The sequence below is a fragment of the Jatropha curcas genome, chromosome 2 (assembly GCF_041381405.1).
Source record: "Jatropha curcas cultivar XTBG-Jc1 chromosome 2, XTBG_Jcur_1.0, whole genome shotgun sequence".
Classification (NCBI taxonomy): domain Eukaryota; kingdom Viridiplantae; phylum Streptophyta; class Magnoliopsida; order Malpighiales; family Euphorbiaceae; genus Jatropha; species Jatropha curcas.
In genome coordinates this window covers 5,360,986-5,375,836 of record NC_143152.1, presented here as the reverse complement: position 1 = coordinate 5,375,836, position 14,851 = coordinate 5,360,986, and the positions used below count along the sequence as shown (strand labels likewise).

Here is a 14,851-nt window from a genome sequence, read left to right as displayed (position 1 = left end):
AATTTTGAACTTTAAAATTTTTTAAGTTATGGCGTAAAAATAATATAAATGGCAGTTTTTATAAGGAAAAATCTCAAAATAATATAATTATGTATAATAGCTTATGAAATTTCCTAGAATGGGACATTCTCACTTGAGTTATATAATTACTATCTAACCATGGTGGACAGAAGCGTGATGCCTCGCTTGGCAAGAAGCCCACGCTAGTCGACTTGACCTCACTTGTAGCATATAATTCGTCAAGGAGATTAACACTATAAAAAAATAATAATAGAAGTGAGAATTTCTCCAAAATGTATAGGCAAAAATTGCTCATTGATTGCATTCACATACAAAATGATAAAACTAGAAAGACTTAATTTCTGTGTCGCTAAAAGCATAAAATGCAAAAAGACAGCAGATTTTTTTACATGATAGCTAGAAAATTCTCGTTGAAAAAAAAATTGTAAACACAAAAATAACGAATAAAATAAGAAAGAAAATCCATATTTCTCATTTTGGGAATAAAAAATTTTACAACGCGCAAGCCCCCAACTAATCCGGTCTAGGCCTAATTATCAAAATACCTTCAACTTTATATATTTTTTTAATTTTATTTTATTTTGACTTTCTAATTTTATCCCGAATTCTATCATCTGTAGTAATAGTAAATATTCAATTGCAATTAGGGATGTATAAAAAATGATTTCTATTTTCTTAAAAATTAATAATAAAGATAAAATTTTAAATTTTTTTTGAATATCAAATTATATTCACATTTAGTGAGCGACACATTTATAAATTTAAAAATATGATATTTAAGATGTAATAAAAATAATTAATAAGTTATTTATTTATTTAAAAAAATAATTTGACATACTATCAATAAAAAATTACCATAATTAGGATTTTCATATTTAAAATATAGAAAATATAAAACAAAATATGTAATTAAAAAATGTATATTTTATTAATTAAATTTTTATGTGTGCTTTGGGTATTTTGATGATAAATAAAAATTTGTGTTATTAAATTATTAATTAGCACATTTATTTTAAAAAGTAAAATTTAATTTGTGCAGCATTTCTTTTTTTGAAAACTAATTTGTGCAACATTATTTGTTTAGACTAATGGATTTTTTTTTCAAATTTTTATTTGTTAATTGCAAATTAAGAGCGCTATTGTTAAAAAAGTCAAATTGGAGTACAGACGACAAAAAGAAAGAAGTCAAAATAGGGTGAGATCATAAAGATATATGAAATTCACTAATTCAGGATATTCGTATATATTAGGCATCTGGTCCACATTTGTTGGTTATAGAAGAAATCAAATTATAAATTTTATTAAGAGAAAACTGTATGCAGATATGAAATATAAATCAATGTATTTTTATATTTTTGTATATGAAATCTAATAATAAACCAATTATATAAAAAATAAAAAAAACACAATCTTGATTTAAAGTATTTGATCAAGTTGACAAAGCATAATATTTGTGTCATAGATGATCGTTTGCTCCACTAAACTTAGTGACTATTCATTACCCTTCAAATTTCTTCGTTCCATTGGAAAAAAAAACTCAAAACTAAATCTGAAAATAAAATTTCAAGATATAAACAATAATAAATCCCAAGAAATTGAAGACAATAACTCAGATTTGAAGATTATTTGTGAAAAAAGAAAAAAATAGCAAAAAAGGGAAAAAAGAGTGATCACCAGTAAGAGCTCACCAATGGCCGCCAGTGGAAGAAGAAGAAGAAAAGAGAGCTCTTTAGGATTTTAAATTTTGGAGAGAGAGAGCCATGGGTGATGTCATTATTTGTTAATATCCAATAATAACCTTACGACATTTTGTTGGTTACTGTTACTGACTTAAAATTGAGAAATAACATGATGGAATCTAAAGCACAGCCTTACTTTTCTCTCGCATACCATGACATAATCAAGTGATAAATACATTATCTAAGATCAAATCTCTATTTCTCTAATACTAAAAAAAAAGCACTTTATCCTCCTCCCACCATATCCTCCCACCATATGCATTTTGAGGGGTCGGGATTAGGGATGATCATGGATCGGATTCGGATCGGATTATGCAAAATTCACATCCGAGCCGCGAAAATATTCATATATCCATATCCATTCCCGCTCCGCTCGAATTCGAATTGAATCAAATGTCGAAGCGGATCGGGTTGAATAAGATATTATCCGTTTTATTATGTTTAAAAGAAAAATGAAAACAAAACAATAATTTAATAAGAATTCATATCATTTATTGTGCTTGAAAATAAAAAAATTCTTAACAATAATTGAAATATTGTATACTATGACAATTAAAAGAGACTTTACGAATTACTAAACACAAAAGAAATCATGCTAGTGATTGTAATGTTCGTCTTATATTCTTTTGTTTGAAGTAGAGATAAAAAAAATGTGAAAATGGTGAAAGAGTTAGAGATAATGATTTAAAATATAAATGGAAAAGAAAAAAAAGAAGAATAAAACCAATTGCACATCTCGAATTATAATCAACAATTTTAGAAATATATAAAAATAAAATAAAATTACCTTTTACGGATCAGATTATGCTATATTTGTACGATCCCAATCCGATCCATAACCGATCCACCACTATTCCGATCGGGTCATTTGATCATCCCTAGTCGGGCTTCTCTGTAAACAATAGACTCGTTGCCTTCTCTTGAGGTGTAGATTCTCAGGCTTCTTGATTGCTCACTGGAAACTCGATTGTTTGCATTGCATTGGTTAAGGTTCAAGTTTGCAAACATATTCACTAATTAAAAACATTATTTAAGAGTTAGTTCAAGTTCGCCTTGTTTCTAAGAACTCATCAAATTGAGAAAATGCAAAAGCCCCATTTGCCCTCTTCTTTTGTTAGTAATTGTTACCAATTACATATATAAATCTGGCACTTGTTCCCTCATTAACAATGCACATCGCAATAAATAGCTCGAGCCCTGAAAGAAAACTGTGCAAATAACTCAAAAAAACAGCTCTCTTACCTTCTTGAACCAGAAGTTATTTTACTATGTTATATAAATATTCAGTAAGAAAAAATTTTAAGCAAATGGCAGGACTGCTATTATAAGATGTTAGTCCTGAAAGAAACTCGAAGATTCAGCGGCGTAGATTGTAATTGTGCAACAACTCAACCACAGCAGAGACAACTCCCTTTCCCTCAACTGAAATGTCCAAGCTTGGGTCCTCAATCTTCCTCTTCAGAAGCTTGTCGAGTTCTGCCCGTAATTGCTGCAAAACCCAATTACCAAAATTCAGTCGCACCATATTCAACATGCTTGCATATATTTAACAGTGAAAAGTTGCATAAGCAAGAAGTAAGAGTAAATCTTTACCTGTATCAACTCCAATACACTTCTCGATGCAGAAAAATGGAGGTAACCTCCAAGCATCTCAATACCTTCACCATCTTTACTAGGAATGAGATTACCACCAAACAAAAGCAGAGCATAATCGGATATGTTTGTTGAGTCCCGGATATAAATGCCAGTTGTTTTCACCTTTTTACTGTAAACCATGTATGGCAGAGGGAAGAGATGAACCCCTGCATTTACAGATGCAGGATGGATGTCAACTTTCCCAACTTCTTTAGTGTATAATGCTGTCCGTTTTCCTCTTCTTTTGCACTGCACAACATTTGGGTAAAGTCCAGCACAAAGGATTGCTGATACCATCTCTAAGTCATGGCTATACTGATTGTAAGCCTGCATGAAGCAATATACATCAATTAATCTATTATCCTGAATTCAAAAAGACATGCCATATGATGCAGTTCATGCTACAGATAAAGTGCAGAAGAATAGAAGATGGAGATAGACAGATAAGTCCAGTGGAATCAAAGAAATGACCAAATCACGCTATCACAAATAGAATCCCAATTTGGAACATGAAAAATATAAAAATCTACAAGCTTACACTAGCACCCCTGGATTTGTCCACAAAACCAATGTCCGATAGTAAGTTCAAAAACTGCTCTCGCATGTCCTCCATCATCTGCAATGTTATCGGGGATAAAAATTTCTCCCAACAAAATGCTCTTTCATTCCGAGTACGTTTTGCTTCCTTATATCCTTCAAAAGCTTTAACAAGTGCAATGTGGTCACTGCATTAACGAACACATTTTCCAACATCATAATTGTGTCATATCGCAACCAACTTCTGCAATTAGAACATAAAGGCATTAAAAACAAAACCTGCAAGAATCACCAGCAAAGGATCTTTTTGCAGCATCAGCTTCAGTTTTCCTATCTATTGGGAGAACAAATGGGTTACGATGTGCAAGAGCAGCTGCAATTGTTAAAGCAGGATTGAGGCATTGAAAGACACACCCCATCAGAAGCATCTTTCCGATATTTGGGTCTAGGGGTAGAGTACAGAGGTGGTGACCTGTTAAGCTTATTAATTTAGACTTCAGCAATATCCCAGAGCAAAATATATAAAACAGACGCAAGAAAAATCAAAGAGTACATACCAAGTGGAGTAAGCTCCTCGTTATCATCTAAAGCACCAATGGTTTTAAGAAGTTCAATAGCATTTTGAACAGAAAGAGGATCTGGGGGTTGAAGTGCCTTTGCCAAAAAAGATCCAACAGCTCCAAGCTGCAGACTTTTGATGTGCAGACATAGCTCTTGCAGAGGTGTTCGGAGAATTTCAGGTAACTGATACTGAAGCATTGCGTCATGGATAATTTTTGGATACAGTCTATAGCAAACTCCAGGTCGCACACGGCCAGCACGACCACGTCTCTGAAATTTCATCGTACAAGAAACAAGAGTCTTTTAAATTGTGGGCTGACAGATGAGTAACTCAAATATTTAGTTCCCATTATGCTTTGGCAGTGAAAATCAATACCTGATGTGCTGAAGCCTTTGAAATCCATGATGGTAACAGACAAGCCAGCTTGTTTAGAGCATCATAACTGGTTTCCTTTGCCTTTCCACAATCTATAACATACACAACGTCATCTATTGTGATACTACTCTCTGCAATATTTGTTGCAAGTACAATTTTTCTGCAAAAAATTAAAGAATAGGGGATTTTATATTGAGAAGGGATTCAAGAGAAAGGAAAATCTAATTTCTCATAACTGAGTGTCAGTTAACAGGTAGGCAATAAGAAGTGCTCAATTGCAAAAGAAACATGCAAATAAAGCTGTTATTTCTTGTCATCCTAAGAAGATAGCTATGTCAACTAATCAATGTTGAGACAAACAAACATACTAAGGAATTCGACCTCAGATCACATGCAATGCAAGGTACAAAGGAATCGTACCTGAAAGAATGGAAACAGATGAATAAAATTGCTTACAAGCTTTTTCAGCAGTAGGGTGACTGAGGTCACAAGAAACATTTTCTAATTTAGGCAGCCTATAATAAGAAAATGAGGTTGCAGCACTGCAGCTGGTCAGATTTTCCAATTCAAATGGCTAGAAACAACATCCCACCCTCTTGAATCCCAATGAGTTTTCAGCAATTAGAAACTTTACAATTTTAAGCCTAGCATTTACCATGTCCAATTAAATCAAAAGGCACCATAACTTTTGGCTGAATATTTGTTTATATAAGTGATCCTGATCCTGAAGAGCAATCATAGCAGCTCATCATGCAATATGGACAAGGAGATATCATCAAATTAGCAACCAGTGATTTTCAAAAAGTTTATTTTTTTCCTGTAGATATCCTAAAGAATGAACCATATAGAATTAATACCATAAGGATATTTACCGCTTGTTAGGGGGAGGACGATCAAAAATTTCACGTTGATTAACTGTAGGCATTGAACCATGCAGGGGAAGGACTAGAAACTTGCTTTGGTCTCCCAGAAGTTTATTTCCTTTAATCTTGTCAAGCAGCTTGGAAATCTCATCCCAGCCAGTAAGAAATACAAGAATTGCACCATCTCCTTCATGGCGACAAATGTATTCAATTGCCGCTTCCACCTAATAAAACAAGTTTCAAAAAAACAACCATAACATTGTAGAGTAGCACTTTCAATTAAATTATTGTCACAATGCATGAGACTATGAAAGGAGATACCAGGTTAATTACATTATACAAGGTATCCTTCAACATTAACAATAAACAAAAGCAAATAACAAAGCAAACTTTCAGATACACTGTAATTCTCTTTGAGAATGAAAATTTTCTCTGTTACAATGAAGCACATGCATCAAAATTGATTTCTCAAAGTACAAACCAGACCCAAGTCAAGCTCTGAACCCGACCAAGCTTCAAGAGAAGTTCGAGTAGATGTGCTGTAATTCTTGTATTCAGAGTCAATATCAACATCCTGCATAGCGATGCCCCAGTGAGTATAAGCTCCTCATGATGAACAAAGATTTCCACTCAAAACTTCTAACACAAGCAGATGATTCAGAAAATTGCCCCCCAAAATACCACCCAATAAAATAAAAAAGAACTAAGTACAATAATCAGAAAACTAATACTACAAATTAGATAAATAAATAAATTCAAATGGCATTGTTGTTGTGATGTCTCTGAATGTCTATGCACAATTCAACAAATATGAAATTGAGATTCTGACTGCAATAATCTCCAATTCACTTTACATAGATGCAAGATGAAACTAATGCCCTATGGTCATACTATAGACACAAACTATTCCTTTTCAGTACTTGCTTTTTGCTGCTTTTCTTTGGGGTATGAAACTAACTCAAATGAAACATAATTAATGTGAAATTCTGCAACTTCTATATACAAACACCTAATGCAATAGTGATCCATTAAAATACATCATTTACATGATCTAAACTCCTTGAAAGGTTATTAATAGAGAGCAAGATGGAGAGGTATATATTATAAGATTTGTAGTTCAGACAGTTTGAGTATTGCCTCAAACAATTCAGTTAAAGGATCTTTCTTGGAATCTTGCTCCCTTCTCCTTCTCCTCCTTGAATTCCCCTGAAAGTTGCCAGACTCTGATTGGATTTTATAACGAGATTTCTCCAATATGTCTTCCAGAAATAACTCTGTCACTGGGAAAGTAAATCCCTGCCAACATATCAGAAGAAATTAATTATAAAAAGCAAAAGAAAATTGAATAGCTGCATCCTGCTGCATATTCAACATGCTGGAGAAAAAAGGAAGCATGTCTCCTTGCTATTAATCACAATGATCAAATACCAGTATATGAATAGTTGGAGCATTTCCAAAGTACTTCGAGAACAAGCCAGCATTAATGGTAGCACTCATTAGAATAAGACGCAAATCTGGACGCCGAGGAAGAAGATCTCGCAAAATAATCAATAGAAAGTCCTCATTCATGCCTCTTTCATGGATTTCATCCACTAACAAATGGGTCACACCAGTCAATTCAGGATCCTGAATCTGCAGTTCAACATCAAATTTAAAACAAGCAGAAAATAAAATGTTAGAAGTGGGCAAGAACAAATAAGTTCCTAACAAGAAGGAATAATAAAGAAATAAGGACTATGAACTTAGTTACTTCCTTAATTTGCTGCTTTGAGAAATCTAAGATTTCACTTTCAACATTAAGGCCACTAGTAATGCACAAAGCAGACTGGCAGCCAATCAATATTGTACCACCAATTACACAATATGTTTAAAAGTATGCTTAGGTTAACTTATCCCAGACAAGTCCAAGTCCAGGAATGTTGAGAGCTAAGCATGGATATAAAAGACCTGTGAGGAATTACATATGCCTAAGCCTCATGCAGTAACTGGAGATGCATGAGTAACAACAATTACCAACTGCCGAAGTAAAACACCAGTTGTGCAAAATAGTAGACGGGTTTCAGCAGATCGCTTTTCCTCCAAGCGAATATGATAACCAACAGTTTGACCAAGATTCTCTCCTCTTTCAGATGAAATTCGAGCTGCAATGGATATGGCTGATATGCGACGTGGTTGAGTGCATATTATGTTGCAATCAGCACCACGCAGATGTGTAATCTCCTCTTCCAATACATACTGGGGAAGTTGTGTTGTTTTACCACATCCTGTCTCCCCTGAAATTACTAAAACCTGCAATATTCAAACAAAGGCAATGAAAATCCGCTAAAGATTATTATTTATACAAACATTCATGAAGGCATAAAATTTTTCTTCAAACAATTTGTTGAAAATTCAAAATGATGACGTGGGAAAGAAACTTAGAGTGAGAGAGAGAATATCAAAATCCTCAATCAGATGCTAATAGTTGTTGATAATCCTCAATCAGTGAGTAAGAGACACTACAGACCAGTTATACTATATTTTATTCATTGAAGAATCTACGTAAAGTTGTTCATCACATGAGTCACAAGAACACTCTGTTATCTTCCCCTAAAATTTAAGTTATTTTGTCCCCAGGCATGAGAAGTTTATTAAAATTTCAACGCATGAATCGTAGACCATCATATATAGGACCCAGGGCATAAAAGCATATTGCTTTACTAAAATGGTTAGCAACTCACATCAGACAACAAGATACCATGGCAAAGCATTGTGATGTAGACATTAGTGAGAAAAATTTAATATGACAATATAATAGATTTACATCAAACTGGTATTAAAACCCATATGATCATATCTAAACAATAGCCTTCATTTAAGAATTAAAATAAATGGACAGAGTTACTTAAAAACTGGGAAATTGTGAATCCCAAGGAACAAAATTTTTTTCTTCCCTTATTCATGATAATTTTCTTTTAAAAAAAGCAACCTTGATCTGGACAAAAGAAAATGTACCTGATTTCCCGCAACAGCTTTCAGAAACTCGCCTTTCACTTTGAATGCAGGTAGCTTTTCTCTAAAAGACTGCATTTCCTTCATATTATTACTTGCCTGAAGCAGTAAATAAATGATAGGGTAAATGTTTCAACGTCTGACACACCTAGTAAATGTCAAAGGTAAACAACCACCTCATTACAAGATCAGCAAATCTACCATTATTTTGTCCTGCCTCTGCTTCAATTCAATGCTGAGTTTCTCCTTAGTAGAATCTGTCTCCAAGTCAGGGACAGGTTTCATTATCTTTACGCCAGCTGATGGTTGTTTGTCCCCCTGACTAGATGCTGCTGCACCAAAATCATTTGCAGGTGCTGCCCTCTGACTCTGTGAGCTGTTCAAAAGATTTCCAACTCTTCTCTCAGTCTCAGCAGACATTTGGATCTGTAAAAATATCAGAATGAGAATAATTGTTTAAGTCAAAAATGACATTAAAGTCTTATATAGGTGCATATTTTTACTTCTTTCTGTGTTGATCCATGACGCTCATCAAGATCAGCTCGATAATTTGGCAATGGAAATTTGCTAAGCACAAGTGTCTGTCCTTTATTATATGCATGGCTTCCTTCCCGCAAGTACAAAAATCAAGAAAAAGACTTGTAAGATGAAGCTCCAAAGTAAAAAAAAATTAAGCCTACATAAAAACAAAATTATTTACATATGCTTCAACTTATGACAGAGTAAACAAAGACATAAATCAATTACAAAGACATAATATTGGAGCAAACTTTACACAGATTGGACAAAGGAACCTCCAGACAGATCACAATATTCCTTCACCGCAATAAGATACAATATACATTTTAAATTTGGGTGTCTTTGTAGTTTTTATCTTTGCATACATCATTATACTGTTTCCTAAATGTTCATCGTAATAATTCCAAATGCAACTCTTAATAAAATAAGGTAATCAGTTCAAATAACTTACAAGTAAAGACCCATTTCATAAGCCATGTCAGAGAGAGTTTGCTGGTCAGAACGGCTATAATTTCTCTTAACTATCATCTCTTGATCCCTTCCATTCTTCAGTTTCTCCATCTTATCCCACCATTCATTCTCATCGAGAACTTCCATCTATAGATAAGAACATCACATAAAGGACTTATACTTGCTAAATAGAAACTAAACAGAGAAATCTCCGTTTTGCAATCTGCAAAATGCATTATCTCGAAAATAAAGAGAGATGAATCTATAACTCTTGATGGCATTGGAGAAAACAAATTTAGAAATAACTCAGCCTTGAACTTTCTTCAATTCCCTACCCTACATAGTTTACTTTCCTTAGAAAAAATTTTTCTCAGCTGAGTCATGGTTTTTAATTTACTTCTACAGATACTTTTAGTTTTTGAAACAATGACATTTCACAGTTTACTTTCCATTTGGTTTTCATAATCATTAGCAATCAAGTTATCAAACATTTAAACGTCTAGCAAATGCATCGTTCAATTCGACTATGTGGCTAACTTCAAAGCAGCTGAACGGCTGAACCAACTAAAACCCTAAAGAAAATGCAAAATTGTCGATTCCATAATCACCAATACCTCAGCAGCTTTCTGTCTCAAGCGCTCCGCCCGCCACACAGGGTCCCACCAACGCTGCTCACCACGTCCTCCTCTTCCTCCTCCACGTCCTCCGCCGCCGCGACCAGGGGAGCTGCTACCGCCACCTCCACCTCCACCTCCACCTCGGCGGCCTCCCTGGAAGTTGGGGCGGCGAGACATGGCGAGTGTTGAGATCTGCAGGTGAAAAGGTGAGAAAGCTGATGCAGAAATGGGCGCGGCTAGCAGTAGGAAACGTTTGCAAAAGAAAGTGAAAGTGAAAGTTGAAGTGAAGGAAGATTTAGTGCTTAGTAAGCACAGAGACATTTAAGTTAAGAGGAATTCGTTCATACGGCAAAGGCGCTGCTGCTGCTGACGGGGAAAGGCACATAGACGATGGCTTGTTTACGTGTTTATATCAAACAAAAAACGACAAATGAAATATCTCTAAGAGTGTTCGTTTCGTTCATTATACTTATGTGTGAGCAAAAGAAGTTTTGAAACCAAACGACCAGCTTTTAGGATATGGTTGCTCTAGTTTACGGCAAAAGTCAACAGGAAACACGACGGAACAAATTTTCTTCGTTTTGCTATGAAAAGGCTAAGGTGAAGCCCAATGGTGAATTGGGCTACCTGAGTTAAGCCCAATGTTATATCAACCCAATCCATCTCAAAATTATAGTCGCTCAAGACTCGAGCGTGTTATGTTTTTCTTTCTTATCGCAATCTTGCAAGAGCAGACAAATTAGACGAAGAAGAGAATGGGAAGCGCACCGGCACAAATTCCGACTAGCTTTGGTCATGAGCTGAGGGCTTGTCTTCGTTGCCGCCTCGTCAAAACCTATGATCAGGTCACTTCCCTCTTTTCCATTCCCCTTATGTAGCCACATTATGGGTTGTATATATGAAGGGGATATGATTCTATTGCAGTTTAGAGAGTCTGGATGCGAGAATTGCCCCTTCTTTAAGATGGATGAAGATCATGAGCGTGTGGTTGACTGCACTACTCCCAACTTTAATGGGTATTGATTTATATCTTTAATTATTCATATGCAACACTATACTTCTTTTAAAATCTTTAGTTGTTGTGTAAATGCTAATGTATTCTTTTAAACTGTAAACATTCTCTACATCGCTATATTCTTTTTTAATGCTTTGCTTGTTGCTGGCATCTTTCTAGGATAATTTCTGTCATGGACCCAAGTAGAAGCTGGGCTGCTCGCTGGCTGAGAATTGGTACGAGGGACATTTCTGCTGTTGCTCTGCTTACATCTTTATTTTTCCATTTCAAGTCTATTATTTCATTTTCTTCTCTCACAAACTAGTTATCTATGTCATATTTTTTTCACTCGTTTCTAGCCTTATTAGGCAACATGCAATATGATCTTAAAATTTTGAAGAGATTCATGCTATTTTGTCTTATCAGTGCTTTTTACCCCTTGAATTTATGATTTACAAGGATTTAAGGATTCTTGTGGGAGAACAAGATTATTTTTTATACCGAGTCTGAATACCTACAAAGTTAGGAGATGCGGCGGAAGGATTTCAGATTGGTTTAATGTTCTATTTTGGATTTCTGATTCAGGTTCATGTCCAGGTCCTATTTAAATTGATTTGATGTTTTATTTACGGATTTTACTTCAGGTTTGTTGAAAATGAAAAGGGAGAAAGATGGACTAAATTGAAAGTCGCTTTTATTAAGAGTAACTACACTATAATGCTAGAATTTTGAGTATCGCTAGTCAAACACACTCTAATTTTTCCTCAATCTTTCTTCTTCCTTTCACTTCACTCACCAATCTCTTTCTTACTCGACTCACTTATATATACTAGCTTTGAGTTGTTGATTTCATGGTCAACAATAAATCATAGCCACATGTTAACTTTGTGGTTGAGCAACAATGAAAAAGTAGAGATCATTGTAGAGAGAGAGAGAGAGAGAGAGAGAGAGAGAGAGAGAGAGAGAGAGAGGCGGTGCACTTTCAACAAGGTCCAGGTCCAGGTCCTATTAGTGTTAATGTTCCTTTATAATGGCGTGAAGATCTTTAGCTGTGAGGCTTGTTCTGCATATTATTGCTAGTAGTGCAACTTGAAAAATTGTTAATTTTAAGATTGGTTTTCTACCATTATATGTCATCTTTCACTGTATTTTTTCTCTTCTTTTGGTACAGTAGTCCAATAATCACATATATCCATCCCTTTTTGTTGTGTTTCCAATATGAAAAGTACTTGGGGCATTCGATTATTTGGGATATACCATGCAGGCCATAGAGCTAGAGACGTACATGCACATTCAAAAAGCATATATACACAATATTTAGACATCCGAAGGCATAATTTTACATAAGCATGCCGGTGCTTGTGACCTTGAATGTGTTTTTCCCTCTAGGAATATGGTGATGTTTTCATCATTTTCATGTATTGTCACATGTAGATTTGTTGTACTAGGCCATAATCCTCTTCTCTGAGATACTTTTTTCTTAAATCTTTTGCAGGAAGATTTGTTCCTGGTTGCTACACTCTTGCTGTCTCAGAGGCACTGCCAGAGGACTTGCAGGTTTGTATCTTCTATTCTTTTTAGTCACTGCAATTTATATTACTCGGTAATAAAAATGATTTCACACTTAAGAAAATAGTTTTTCCATGTATTCAGTCACTCAAAGGTTAAGAGGATTAACTGAATACTGACTTATGCATGCAAAGTATAAGCCGAATAAGCTGATTTACTGCTAACTTGTTTCTGACTTAAGGGGATTAATAGTTTGAACGATCCATCCGAATTAGCTATCTCTTAAGTGTGAACATATTGAAGTTGATTTGCTATTTTATAAGTTAAGTTTGAGAAAAGTGGGGTGTTGCTTGTTAATTTTACTGGTGTTTATGTTTGTTTGTCTTGCTAGTTATTTTTGCAACTTGAACTGTGCTTAGTGGTCTCTTTACATTTTGAGTTTATGGAACTTTTAAATTGCAAGATTTCAGAGAAAGTTGTACTGGTGTGTTTCAGGTTACTGTTTCCAGGATTCACTTGCTTGCACCATTTAGTCTGGTTATGCTAATTGCTGCATATTTTGATGGTTCTTCAACATCCCTTCTCTGCCTCCTCAACCCTTCTTTTCGTCTTCTTTCCCTTTCTTCTCTTTTTGTTTGTTTGTTTTTTTTCCTTTACTTTGGGAGCAAAGTGGAATGTGATTCATGAAGATTTTGTTTTACATGACAACTGCAGGTTGAATTTCATTAGCCACTTGATGTCTTTTTGGCTGCTAAGCATTTTTTTTGTGGCTGCATTTTATTTGATCTTTTATACTGTTAATTTGTATGTTCATTTTCTTATTTGTATGTTGTGCATCATCTAAAATTGTCCATTCTGTTGGGCTTCTTGCAGAATTTATGTGAAGATGAACGTGTACAATACATTCCACCAAAACGTGTATGAGTGTCCAGTTGATTTTTTTTTTGTCCATCATGTTTAAGAATGAGTTGAACACCCTCAACTTTCAGAGACCCACAGGTTGTCAGCTTTCTCGAGTGAATGTGCAGTAGGTATCTGGTGTAAGCTTACCTGGCTAGTAATGCTGTATGTACTTCAGTGTTCACGTCTTGTGGACATGGAGATTCTAGATTCGGCTAATACCTAATTTGGAAGTTTGGTTTTTGTCTAGACAATGACTTATTAAGAATTCTTTCAGAAAATGGATTTTCTTACTTTTGTCCTTTTCATAGTTAGCAAGTCTATCATTTCCATATCGTATTAAATCTTTGGCAGATTACTTTCACAGCAAGGGTTTTAATATTGGAATGGTAAGGTTTTTTTTTTTTTTTTTTTTTTTTTTCTAATTAATCACTTTTTAATTTCTTGATATGGATATATAATTTGATATTTTCCAGTTCATTTTGATTTTTGCAAGGTCCCGAACATGCTCACTGCTCAGGGAGAATGCCGAACATTTATTAGAAGAGGCATGAGTTAGAAAACACTTATTAAGTCTTAACAAACTTGCTACGAAAGCATTAGATTGAGAAATTACCTCCCATACATCTTTTGCTTCAACAGGTGCATCAATTGGACCTTCGCCAATATAATCCTACTGAGCGACTCAGAAGATTTCCATGGCTTTCTGTCTATAAACAGAACAACTAGATTCAGAGCTCATACAAAAATTTGAACCAAATTTCATAACTAATTAAGAGATAAAAAGTCGAAATGGGTTAATTTGGAATTGGGAACTTGACAAAAAGAGGCAACACAACTAGCAATTTGAGTATTGTTTTGTATACCACTTCTGAGAACAAAAGAAAAATAATTTAAGAACTAACATTCTTCTTATGAGCCCATAAAAGAATTAATTCAGTGATTGAACGCATTTTGTTAGTCGTATTATCCATCAGCTTGAAACTAAAATTTAATATCTACAAACACGACTAGCTCTTTAGCAAACCAACTCGATCAGCTTTGGTGGCACGAGGGATGCCACGGTTGCAGTAAAATATCGAAATCATGATAAAATTGACATAGATATCAAATTAAAGTGAAATTATAAAATATTGTAA

General features: G+C 34.6%; 2 protein-coding genes across 5 annotated transcripts; one reads left to right on the top strand and one right to left on the bottom strand.

The window, feature by feature from the left end:
- Window positions 1–2,835: 2,835 nt before the first annotated feature.
- LOC105635804 (RNA helicase family protein) lies at window positions 2,836–10,707 on the bottom strand. Of its 3 annotated transcripts, XM_012218915.4 has the most exons (16): window positions 10,307–10,707; window positions 9,694–9,839; window positions 9,227–9,326; window positions 8,925–9,149; window positions 8,727–8,822; window positions 7,746–8,021; window positions 7,161–7,364; window positions 6,870–7,028; window positions 6,214–6,306; window positions 5,742–5,956; window positions 4,870–5,029; window positions 4,490–4,763; window positions 4,212–4,404; window positions 3,934–4,120; window positions 3,354–3,722; window positions 2,836–3,249 (listed from the first exon to the last, which is right to left on the bottom strand). In XM_012218915.4, the coding sequence occupies exons 1-16, from the start codon at window positions 10,628–10,630 to the stop codon at window positions 3,118–3,120; spliced, it is 3,153 nt and encodes a 1,050-aa protein (XP_012074305.1). In that variant the 5' UTR covers window positions 10,631–10,707; the 3' UTR covers window positions 2,836–3,117. The 3 variants fall into 3 exon arrangements, with proteins under 3 accessions (XP_012074305.1, XP_020535656.1, XP_089573944.1); XM_020679997.3 differs by lacking the exon at window positions 10,307–10,707 and having other exon boundaries at window positions 9,227–9,330; window positions 9,694–9,833; XM_089717818.1 differs by lacking the exon at window positions 10,307–10,707 and having other exon boundaries at window positions 9,227–9,330; window positions 9,690–9,830.
- A 287-nt stretch (window positions 10,708–10,994) lies between these two features.
- LOC105635803 (transcription elongation factor SPT4 homolog 2) lies at window positions 10,995–14,018 on the top strand. 2 transcript variants are annotated; one of them, XM_012218913.3, is made up of 6 exons: window positions 10,995–11,154; window positions 11,234–11,325; window positions 11,484–11,539; window positions 11,763–11,888; window positions 12,799–12,860; window positions 13,686–14,018. In XM_012218913.3, exons 1-6 carry the CDS (start codon window positions 11,065–11,067, stop codon window positions 13,734–13,736), a joined length of 477 nt encoding a protein of 158 aa, XP_012074303.1. In that variant the 5' UTR covers window positions 10,995–11,064; the 3' UTR covers window positions 13,737–14,018. The 2 variants fall into 2 exon arrangements, with proteins under 2 accessions (XP_012074303.1, XP_012074304.1); XM_012218914.3 differs by lacking the exon at window positions 11,763–11,888.
- The last annotated feature ends 833 nt before the right edge of the window (window positions 14,019–14,851 follow it).

What these genes read in the sequence shown, in the direction of transcription:
- LOC105635804 (XM_012218915.4), bottom strand. Translation starts at nt 10,630, where the DNA reads ATGTCTCTGTGCTTACTAAGCACTAAATCTTCCTTCACTTCAACTTTC. An exon ending in CTCCAACTATTCATATACTG is followed by an intron (nt 7,029 to 7,160) that starts GTATTTGATCAT and finishes ATATGTTGGCAG; the next exon opens with GGATTTACTTTCCCAGTGAC. An exon ending in ACAAATCCAGGGGTGCTAGT is followed by an intron (nt 3,723 to 3,933) that starts GTAAGCTTGTAG and finishes TGCTTCATGCAG; the next exon opens with GCTTACAATCAGTATAGCCA.
- LOC105635803 (XM_012218913.3), top strand. Translation starts at nt 11,065, where the DNA reads ATGGGAAGCGCACCGGCACAAATTCCGACTAGCTTTGGTCATGAGCTG. An exon ending in ATTTTGGATTTCTGATTCAG is followed by an intron (nt 11,889 to 12,798) that starts GTTCATGTCCAG and finishes AATCTTTTGCAG; the next exon opens with GAAGATTTGTTCCTGGTTGC. An exon ending in CACTGCCAGAGGACTTGCAG is followed by an intron (nt 12,861 to 13,685) that starts GTTTGTATCTTC and finishes GGCTTCTTGCAG; the next exon opens with AATTTATGTGAAGATGAACG.